Source organism: Periplaneta americana, chromosome 15 (assembly GCF_040183065.1).
Source record: "Periplaneta americana isolate PAMFEO1 chromosome 15, P.americana_PAMFEO1_priV1, whole genome shotgun sequence".
In the NCBI taxonomy this organism is placed as follows: Eukaryota; Metazoa; Arthropoda; class Insecta; order Blattodea; family Blattidae; genus Periplaneta; species Periplaneta americana.
The window spans coordinates 93744808-93757161 of record NC_091131.1 but is presented as its reverse complement, the minus strand read 5'-3'; the positions used below and the strand labels follow the sequence as shown (position 1 = coordinate 93757161).

General features: G+C 34.8%; 1 protein-coding gene across 6 annotated transcripts in view; it reads right to left on the bottom strand.

The window, feature by feature from the left end:
• Positions 1–12354, bottom strand: part of LOC138715203 (uncharacterized) — a 120418-nt gene that overhangs the window by 53648 nt on the left and 54416 nt on the right. For all 6 annotated transcript variants that reach the window (XM_069847849.1, XM_069847846.1, XM_069847844.1 and 3 more), the window contains 3 exons: positions 10498–10634; positions 5442–5543; positions 2523–2640 (listed from right to left, as the gene is read on the bottom strand). In XM_069847849.1, coding sequence (XP_069703950.1) covers positions 2523–2640; positions 5442–5543; positions 10498–10634 — 357 coding nt within the window. The remainder of the gene's footprint in view (positions 1–2522; positions 2641–5441; positions 5544–10497; positions 10635–12354) is intronic.

The window sequence follows — 12354 nt, the reverse complement described above, 5'->3', positions numbered from 1 at the left end:
ATACAATTAAAATTACAATTACTGGTACAATTAATATTAAATTTACTATTACAATTACAATTGAACATACCAGTAAGTACTAAAATATGAGACAATTACTAAAGTTAAGAACAAAGAAAAAAATTAATTTATCGGTACTGAAATGCAAATTGAACGTAGATTAATTGTTATAGAGATGAAATTACTGTAAACTGAAATATTTTATGCTAGAATAAGAAAACTATTGTATTTACAAGAAACCATGTCTGAACGAGTCTCAATTACTGTGCAAGTGCCTAGTGAAGTCTGTGTTTGAATTGAATTTTATTTCGACAGTCCCTGATGTTAGCAGACAGCAAATTCGAGAGTCATGGCCGGGCTATTGTGAAAGAAGAATGCTATGTGATGGTATTGTTAATATTTTTTCGTACCGAGAACATGTAATTTCAATATTACAATTTTTTTAATGTTTTCACGTTTCAGTAATATTGTGCAACAAAATCTTTATTCCCTTACATTTATTTAGAGAACTGTAATTAGCTTAAAGACATTTATGTGCTACTAATGTTTTAGACATTATTTTTAAAAATTGCCACCGATTAACTGATAATAGTAATTACTATTTCGTCCTGCACAGTTTAAAAAATTTCGTATTTATTTCGCCAATTTACTTTGGGATTGTTCTCCTTGAACCTGAAAAGAGACCTGTTCCTGATATGAGCTGATAACTATTTAAAAATACAGTATTGATGGTTGATAAGATTTTCTTCTTCTCGACATGACCTTCTTTAGGTTGTTCTTTGCTTAATTCAAACCGAATAGTCAGATCAATGATCTCAGATGAAGATTTGGAACTGTTGATACCAATAATGTCTATCTGTCTTTTGCTTCCACTATCAGACAGGCAAAGAATTTCTTCGTGAGCTTCCAGACATTTCCCTCGAAGAGCCACAGCTATGAAAAGAGCCCTTAACATGCCATTATTTGCCCTGACTCCATAAGTATGCTCAAGATGTTACATAGGCCAAGAAGCATAAACCATTTAGTTCATCGAAGACTATTCAGAGTGCACCACAGGCAGATTCTCATTACACTAGTAATGAATGATGGATCAACCAGGATTTGAACCCGGGCCGCCTGGCTTGTAAGCCAGTGCGCTAACATTGAACAACCTTGACAGTACGAAGTGAAATTAAAATACTGAAATTTGACAGTCATGATACAAATTATTCAAAAATATATCCAGGCAAACTTTCTTAAACAAAAAACAACAAAACTCGGGTAATATAAAAATAATGTTTAGTAAAGAGATCATAATCATCACCATCAGCAGCAACAACTACCGGGCTTATTACCCTCAGAGAATCAGTATCACTGTAATAGAGATCAGATGTATCTCCCTTTTTCTCTCTCTCTCACACAAACACAAAAAATATATGCAAGTGCACACACATATGCATATAAATTTGTTATCAAAAGTAAAATTCTTCCATAGCAAAAGTTTACCAGACGTCCCCGTTTTCTGGGGACAGTCCCTGAATTTTGCTTTGTTCCTGGACAAAAGTCGTCTCTGGAATGTCCCCGGATCTAATAAGTTGTCCTCAGATATTCCTAGATTTTCAGTGTTGATTACTGTAATTTTATAAAAATGCTGCAAAATTTTGACGAAATTTTCCATTATTTTTGTTCAAATGTAGATGAACTTGACCAGATGAAGATACCTAATTTATTTGAGGACATTTCTTGCCTGAAGAAATATGTGACTAATGTTTCAGTGGAGAGAGTTTTTATTCAGTGAACATGATGTGGACATGTCAAAAATCCAGAATGAGTTCAGAAACTCTTCGAGATATGCTTGTTATCTTAACCAACTTCAACATGAGCTGTCAGGAATTTGCTGCAAAATTTGGAGTCCAAAGAAGACCTGCTTAAAAAAATTTACACTTCTGAAAAATACCAATAGTTAAGTAGGATGAATAATTTTGTGTGTAAATGGAATGAGTATCTCAATTCTCTAAAGTATGTAAAAGCAATACAAGTGAATGGAAAACTAACAGAAATGAAATGCCAGAAGTAGTATATTCATATATTCGATACCTGTTCTCGGAAATTTGAACAAAATCTGGTAACCTTAACATACCAGGACTCTAGAATTGTAGATTTCAATCCTAATGTGAAATATTGACAAGAGTAAACTGTACAGAGTGATTATAATATCCTGTTACTTATACCAATCTCTTTAAATTGTTGTAATATTATTAAGCTTACTGGTGTGTCAACAAACAGAAATTTGAACAAAATTTTTGATAGTATGTTCTTTCTTGTTACTACACTAGTTTTGAATTGTTTCTAAACAAGTACCGGTACCATACAGAGGCAAAACAAATCTTTGTTATGAAAATGTAATATACTTACATATAGGTGTAAACTGGTTAAGAATATATTATGCCTACTGGTAGAACATGTGGAAGGGAAGAAAAAGGAAGTTAACTGGAATTTTTCACTCTGTCTGTATAATCTTACATCATACTTATGATTTCTACCTCAGGCAACTCTGCTTCTTTGAAGTATGCTTTGTCGAAATATGAAGAGTAGCACTGAAGAATAAGATGGTGACAGTTGAATTCTTCGTTTCCAACGTGGACCACACAGTCTGGGTTGCTGCAAAATGAAAGACTGATGAAACTATGCTTCATAGTTCAACACTTTGGCATATATATAAATGAAAGGTTGAGACAAAAGAAGTTCCATTTTGGAAACAGTTGAGGTAAAGATGCTTAAGGGGAGAATGTAGGTATGTTTGGTGACAAATTTCAATATTTCTAACATTATAATCTGAAAAATCCAAGGATGATTAAAAACATTCTTGTCAACTACTGTGCAAAACTGCATGATTCTACCTTAAATACATTCAGAGAAAGAGGTACATAAAGTGCACCAATTTAACATGGCGGAGATAGGGACCTACCGATACTTACATTCTCTTCTTAACTAAATAAAAGCTTGTTACTTCATGTTGAAATAAAATAACTTCTTTTGGAATATGGTACAGTACATAACAATAATATGTTACTAAAATAATGTATGGTTTCATTTCTTACATCTTATATGTTATAAAGTGACTACCCGGCCCAGATTCGATTCCCGGCGGGGTCAGAAATTTTACAAGAAAATTTCTACCTCGGGACTAGGAGAAATGGTGGTACACACCTAATCACTAAATTGTGCACCAATGTGCCTGGGTTAAATCCCAATTCTCTCCACAGTGCATAATATGAAGTGAAGGCATATGTCACTGTTGATAGTGATTCATCCATCGGATGGGGACGTTAAGTCTGGCGGCCCCCTTGGTGCTATTCGACAGGAGTAGGCTATGTGCCGGCACCAGATTTCCCCCTCTCCCTTCCTCAACTTCATCATCATTCCTAACCTATTCTCTACACTACACTTACACGAACACTTAACATACACTCACCCTAATACACAACATGACTCTTCACACAGATACATATCATGCATAACGTGGGCCGCCGAAGTGGTGTGCAATTTGAAAATGAGTCACAGTCCTGCCTTCTATCCGCAGTATGTGGAACCCAAATCACGCAAGTGAAGTGGGTAGGCATTAGTCACACACATATGTTGTAAAGTTTATACAACAAATAGCTTAACTTAATAATGTTATACACTGCAGTATAGAGAACATAATACTGATTCATTTAAATATGGAAGTATCACAGTTGGCATCTGTCTATCAAGTAGGGCGCACTGTCAAAAAATACATGAAAAAGTATTAATAATAAGTACTCATGTTATAACTAGTTCATTGCTGTGTGAAGGATATCTTTCTGAGTACATCTCCACAGTTAAATGAGACGACTGTGACTCTCACCTAGAAGAAGATGAATACTGTAGTGTTCTGCTACACTGTGTTCCATCATGATGCTAATGTCTTTGATTGAACTTGTATTAACAATATAAAATCCTTTAATATACTACCGGTACCAGTTGGGAAATATTTTGCCTTGCTGCTAGCCTTTGGTATATGCATATTCTTTTGTTGTTGTACTACTCTTTCTTTCTGCTGTGCCAGTTACTATAATGTAGAACATGGCGCCTGTTTATGTCAGGAATGTCCAGCTACAATGCCCAGCAATAAAGAAAATAGATGCTGATTTACCATCACAGCTCACCAAATAGTAATGGGACGCCTGCAGGAGAATGGAAGAAATCCAAGATCCTTAACATTGGTCAACAATACCAACAACTTATAGGCTACTACAGTACTACGAGACTTATTTAATACATTTTATTAAAATCTTATACTTCTAAAAAGTTCACATTTAGTTGTAGGCCTAAATAAGTTTTATGTTCAAAGGTTATGTTTGTTAATCAGTTTCTAACACCAAAGTCTAATCTCCATGACACTGACTGGGTTTGTCAGTTGCAGACAGAAAGACAGATTATTTATTACAGATATGATATTGTCAATTAAATATAATTTATACTTATTTTATTTTAAGGAGCCCTATTAAAAATCTATCGAGACTTGGATTGTTTGAAAGTAGCTGAGTTAACAGAAATCTACTCATATACTTACTACACATTTTACTTTTAATTACATGGTTTATTTAGGACTTTTCGAAACATCTCTGAAAAACGTTTTATGAATCGACTAAAGGATTTGTGTTGCAGTTGCGATCACTTTCCATACTGAAGAGAATTTTCGCCAACAAAGCGGAAATAAGCATAAATCAATAAGATGATAAGTCAGAGGGTTATGGAGAGTTTGAAAATACTAGGGCTTTTGTTTGATCTATTTTTAACAAAATCTGATATTATCATTCTGTTTAAATGCTGACGTGTTTGTAACATATTGCATACAATAGTATAGACTACTCACCTTTAAATTAACATTACTATTACGATTTGTACAATGAATTGAAAGATACACGGTACAAAAGAGTAGCAATGACACTGATACATGAAACTATTGGTTCTATAAACTGGTAGAAATCTAATCCTTTTAAGTTCGCAGTGTAAAATTGCACATACCAGTATTTGAGAGAGTATCTGATAATTATTTTGCTCAAACTAATCAGAAGAATAAAAGTGCAAAGATTGTGAACTTAGTCTCGTGAACCATTAACCGAAAGGATAGAGCATCGGCTTTTGACATTGATAACATATGTAGCTCGAATCCCAGTCGGTCCATGTGGAAATTGTGTTGAACAAAGACGGTGTTTGGTGGTGATAGGTTTTTCACGGGATACTCTCATTTCTCCTAAAGGAACTTCATAATTATTCCATTAATCATCATAATCGTCATGATGCATCAAGAGCAACACTCTGCAGCAAAGACTACACAATTGCGGCCTGTTCCTCCAAGAGAGAGACACTGGATGCAAAATTGAAGGAAGTCAATATTCACTATAAAAATTAATTCAATATCAATTAACACTTACATGTAATTATTAATGCGATAACGAAGAAGCTTGTAAAGATCAGATTTATTGGGCAGACTGACATTGGACCAATCTATGGGTTCCGACGACGTGAATCCCAACCTGTAAGTACAAAATAATATGGTATATTACAAATAACACATTTATAATATCCCTATTATTAGAGTTCAAGAATCCATTCGAGGGGAAAAGGAACTGGCCACCCTATCCCATTATCTCCTGGTTTAGTTGCCTCTTGAGTGATGCCTTATTGGTGCCACTTATGAGGTTCAGAACTGTCTTCGGACAGCTGACTAAACAACAACAACAAATTCACTCGTTCATTCGTCAAGGATCAGTTATTAGAGATACGAGGCAAATGAATTTTCAACATCGTCCTAATTTTGTATTAAACAAATTGCACTATAACCAGAAACTGATTTTTTACGACTCTAAATACATCTTGATTACACAACTTTTAACACTACATCACACGGAATATGTATTATGTGTCTTTCTCGTATTAAATTTAAAATTTAACATGAGAAAGACATATAATACATATTCCGTGTTTTTATGACTATTGTAGCCAACTTTTTTATATTTATGGAGCTCTACTTATGATAATTTTTGACGTGAAACGTCATGTTCGAGGTACAAATGAGAAAAATTGTAAGATCTTGACATGTAAGATTTACTCTGAAGTCACGCCTGACAGACTACATGGAAACGAAAGTACACACAGCGTATTCCGAATCTCAGCAGACTGGTGGACATCAATAACGCCACGCTGCTGCAAAATAGGAACTGACTGCTAGCTTTCATGGCGGCTGTACGAGTAGTTGCCATTGAGTTATTATATTATACGTATATACTATAATCACAGTCTACTATATACAGTCGCGAAACTTGAGATGTTTTTTTGCAAATCTCGTGATAAAGCGCTCCAAGTGGTTAGCAACTAGAAACAATAGACTGTCCATGGTCGACTTTGGACTGTGTCGTATTTCTATCGAGTGCTAGCTCGTTGTGTATTTCACATTGCTGCTTGTGAAATGTTCGTTATTGGTTATAATGAAAATGTTAATGGCTAAAATATAATAATTGGAATAATAATATGGGACAAGGAGGAGACGTTTGTAGTGCTATAAATTGTAGCAACAGTAAGAGAAAGAGGCCAGAGTTATCCTTTTTCCGGTTTCCGAAAGATTCAGAAAGGTTCCTGGGTTTCCACAAGAATGCTGTGCAGAAACAAAACTGTTAATTTGAAGTTCTTTGTGACTGTTAGAATACATTATATCCTTAAATTTCACAATGGAATGTTTCAGTCTAACCGAAAGGACATTAGATACCGGTTAAAGTTCTATCACTTAGGCTGCTAAATTTCCAGAGAAATAAAGGTTAGGTCTACTTTTTTTTTCAGAGGATATATTTTTAATTGTAGCTATTAATTTTGTTATTATTTTTATGTGTTATTTTACTAAAGACATAGAAAAATTAAGTTTGTTTTAATGAAATTTATTGATCACGTTTTATTTTCAATTCTGGTAGGATTATTATTGCTTAGGCCTACTTTTTTCTTCAAAGGATATGTTTTTAATTATAGCTGTTAATTTTGTTGTTATTTTTATTTGTTGCTTTACTAGAGACGTAGAAAAAGTCTGTTACAATAAAATTTATTGATCACGTTTTATTTCCAATTCTGGTGTGATTATTATTGCTTAACCTCATCCCACTTTGTTAACTACGTAAGCCTACTCTACAAGTACCGGTACACGTAAGTTACTCCATTAATTCATATTTCCGTTATTATTGTTGTAAAGAGAAATGCAAATTAATATTTATTGGTTTCATAGTTAATTATCGCTATAATCTTGAATGAGTGAAGCTATTATAGTAAATTTCAGTTCGTTTTGCACAAACAAAAATTATATTAACTTATTTCTTGCAGGTATCTTCGAGTTTATGGTGGAATTTAATATACTTCATTAAAATAATAAATTAACTTTATGCATTTAATATTTCAATAATGGAAGGAAGGTGTTAATTTTTCCAAAAGAACACGACAGCGAAAGTGTAAAATATTTTGTCGGCTGCTAGGAGAGAGATCTGCGATGATGAGGCGATAGTAGCAATCCTAGTGGTAGGCAACTACCCATGTTTGCATTTTTACTACATATAGAGCTTCGCAACTGTATATAGTAGACTGTGCTATAATATACAGTATATTATACTAACTCTATGGTTTTGCTTGAGCTAGCTAGCAAGATTTTGCGAAACTTTCATACTGTCATCTCTCTCAAAGGAAAGAGAGCACAAACAACTTATTTCTTGAACCAGTAGTAATTAATAACTGGTCCCTTGACATGCTCGTTTATAAGCCACTAACATATATTTTTTTTACGTTGTGCTCATTACAAACAACACAGCAGAACACACCACCATGACACACCAGTGCCAATTCCCGTCCTTTACAAGAACCAATCAGATTCACTAATGGATACTGCCACCACCTCTGCACGCTGATGGACGGTCTGCTACAGTGCTCGAGCATCAATGACGTCATCGCTGAGGTTCGTAATGCCAGCTGGTTGCTCAGCGCTGAGATACACTTCTTTTGTCACATAGTTTTCCACGAGGACCGTCTCTCTCCATTCTTTATTTAATGTGTCTCAAGGCTTTCCACTCAATAGTTACGGAAATATTGAAGATATGGATTATGTAGGAGTCCTGTATGGATTTCAAAACAGAGAATAGTTCATTTTTTTTACTTGGTTATTTAACGACGCTGTATGAACTAGAAGGTTATTTAGCGTCGATGGTATTGGTGATAGCGAGATGGTATTTGGAGAGATGAGGCCGAGGATTCGCCATAGATTATTACCTGACAACCTTACGGTTGGGGAAAACCTCGGAAAAAACCCAACAAGGTAATCAACCCAAGCGGGAATCGAACCCGCGCCCGAACGTAACTCCGGATTGGCAGGCAAGCGCCTTAGCCGACTGAGCTTGATTCAGTCTGTATAAAATATCATCACCATCATCATCATCATCATCATCATCATCATCATCATCATCATCACATCGTCACCCACAGTTATGTTCATTGTCAGCTGCAGCATCATTAGCACTATATCTAAAATGTCTTATTAAATGCCACATCCCTACAAATATTCTGCGATTAGTTTATTTAGTTTTGGTTCAATCTGCCAGTATGGTATAATCTGATGGGGAGGAGCTATAAAATTTACACCTTTTCCGCTCATATTGCTTCAAAAGCGAATAATCAAAATCTGCTTAAACAAGTCAATTGATTATCCAACAAAATTGGTTTATTCCGGTTTTAATGTTTTCCAAATTGAACAAATATATAAATATACATTACTAAAATATTATAATAAAAATCGTCTGAAATATAAATAAGAACATGTTCATCCTACCAGAAGAAATTTGGCATGTCCTTTAGCTGAACCTAAATGTTACACAACCACTAGAATAAATCATAGCCAGAGTTACGGGTCTATTCTGATAATAAAGTCTGACCTAGGTCATTTTAAGTTTAATAAATGTAAGAAAAAAAAATTAGGCAAATTATTTAGTATCCATGTCTCTTTTTTTCTTTTCTTAATTTCAATATATTATTCATTCATTCCAACTTATATTCTGTTCTTGACTTGATTCTCTACTTTTATCTTCGTAATTATCCCTGTTTTGTAATTTTATTGGAACTTTGTTATGTTCCATTTAGTACAAAATAGCTACTTATAGAAACTGCACTCCGAACTCGAGCTTGTTCAAACGGGTGTGCGCGACATCAATAATATGTATTTATTTTGTATTGTTTGTAGCAACAAGTAGGCCTACTAAATATGTTATTATTTCAATGCCTTGCATCTAGCAATGAAGCCATTAGCATTCGTGCTCTCAATACTTCTGGGCTACAGTATCTTCTACAGATAATGCATTGCAGGTCTTCAAGTGGTCCTCGTTCATCTCCTATATTAAATACTGTCTATGGAAAGAGGAAGATGGGAAATTATAGAAGGTTGCATGTTTTATTAAATGAGCCGGTTTTCATTGCGTGAATCATATTTTCTCCACGGTTAAGCTAAGGGCTATATGCTCTTATTCTTTTAAATCCTTTCCACTGCACTAAACGTAGAATTTAGTGCACCGGTACTTCAATTTACCAGTTCGCCGCAATCGTTCTGCAACTTCTTCGACACATGTTTTGTGCGTGATGTCTAACTGACGGTTGTAAGGGGTTTTATAATATAAAAGATCAACGCCAAATTTAATGTGTTCGAACTGTGTTCAATGGAACACAAAGAATTCTACAAATATTCTCGTTTTATGTTATCACTATCTCTATCTACTAAAATATATTTCAGTTCCCATCATAACCATAAACCTTATCAATACTATCACTATTACTACACGACCACCAATATCAATACGAGAAATTAGGCTTAATATCTTTTATTTATGTTAAATTTAACCATATTTGAAACAAAAAATGAAATTAAGAGAATGTGCTAGAGAATTTGATACAATTTTGGATATTACAATTTATTTCCCTTACCATGATGATTTTACATATAAACACACAATTAGAACGTTGGATCTATTATTATCATGATTTTTTTTTCTTATTTTCAATAAATTTGTTCACGTCTGACAATTTTTTTTTGCATTACTTAAATCACAATCGGAATATGCGTCTGTAATATGGAATTAAGTTACAACAACGGTTGTAAAAATCAGAAGGCATGAAACGCAAATATACGAGTATATTGCTATATTAATTTTTAATTCTGCATATTAACTCATTAAAGGTGTGTGCTCTGTTGTATTATCACACATTACATTCCCGGTGACAATATCTATATGCTCTTCTCCTCTTCAGACAGCTTGAAACAAAGTTCTCAAATCCTCCGCACTGCTTGGAGGCTGTGTCGATCTGTTAATATGGACTAATAATAATAATAATAATAATAATAATAATAATAATAATAATAATAGCTCACGAAATGATCGAAGATTTATAATTACACAAAGAATTTATTTTTAATCTTACTCTGTCAGATTCTGTTCTGATTCATCAGCAACTTCAATTTCTTCCATGCAATCGTCCCCCATTTCGTTAGGATAAAATTCCTCTTCGCTTTGCTGCTGTAGCGGAAATGAACCTTCCGGGTGACCTTGATTCAATGTCTAACACAAAAAAAATAAGAACTATTAAATTAGTACAAACACTGATCTTACAAGGTACATTCGCGAAGTGCCTGACTGATAATGGTATAAAATCAAATACGATGAAAAGTTCAGCTGTAATCAATGTTTATGATACCGATTGTAGTTGCCCATAGTGCAAGTATACAACGTTTATGAGCCTAGATAGATATTGGTATAATAATGAATACGAAAGGAAACTCATCTATAAATAATTATAATTCTACTTTGTGGGTGCTGATGTAGAAATCCGTTAAGCACAATTCATGTAAACAATAAACACATTGGATGAATGATGCATTTTTGCAGTTGGGAGTAGAGCAACTCGAATGTTCAGTGTCCCAGATAACATTGGCAGGAGCTTCAAAGGCATCACATTCAACTGTAAAAGGCACTATGGGCAGCTACAATTGGGACTATAAACATTGATTACAGCTGAACTTTCCATCGTATTTGATTTTATACCATAATCGGTCAGGTACTTCGCGAATGTACCTTGTTAGAATGTTTATGTGTGTGTGTGTGTGTGTGTGTGTGTGTGTGTGAGAGAGAGAGAGAGAGAGAGAGAGAGAGCAACAGTGAACAGGTTATATGAATTATAAGACCAGTTGAGGAGTTGTAGATTGGACATTTTCCATTGCTGGTAATGAAAAAGGAAATCCAACGTTTCAAAGATTGGTTCTATCTTCGTGATCAAAATAAGGTGTGGAAAGTGTTTCTATTCACTGGGAGTCGTTACAAATAGCTAAATCTGTTTCACTGACTTCACCTCCTAAACTGTCTTATAAATAAACATGTAAGTCAGGAATAAGTATTCTATAATTTCAAAATAAAGCAGCACATGTTATAAGAATATTATAGAGTGGAATGAGCGCTTATGCATTTAACCATGTTTTCAATTGCAGAGGTTATTCAATATCGAAATTAAACGCAAGCAAAAAAAAAATAGCCAGCAAATTTTGTTTGAAGCCCTAGATCAGTCTGTGTTATCCTTCCTCGCTACATAACACAAATCTTCCCACGTTCGACCTTGGGAACGTGTACACTCTATTTCCTCGGCAATCGCTTTCCATCTATTACAACAAGAGGCCGACGGCATATAGCACTGTAATTGTAGAACCACAAGTAATTTCCAGAAATTTATGATGTCAGTATTTGAGACACCTGGCTGGCCAGGCAACTATGGTATCAACTAGACGGTGCTCCAGCATATTTCAGACTTCCAGTACGCCAATTGTTAGATCACCATTTTCGATGTAGATGGATTGGAAGGAGTGGTCCCATTGCCTGGCCAGCCCGGTTCCCAGACCTAACACCATTGGACTTCTTTCTCTGCATGAAGGAGAAAGTGTACCAAACGGAGATATCAATCAGGGAAGAGCTCGTTGCACAGATTAACACGGCTGCAATGAAGATACACCAGCACGGATTGAATAAAGTGTAGCGAGAAGTCAGACGGGGTGCTGAAGCGTGTGTTCGTGCGAAAGGGGGACATTTTGAGCATCTGCTCTAGACAACTGACAATTAGCCTGAATTCTCTCAAGCAGACAGGTCCATTAGATGTCGAATCAAATGGGGAAGATACGGTACGTGATATTCGTGTAACTCGGAAACGGAGATGAATATTGAAAAAAGTGTATTTAGGATTATTTGTTGCAAATAAGGTTCTCAATCACTTCCTTAAGGATTGACCTGACCTTTT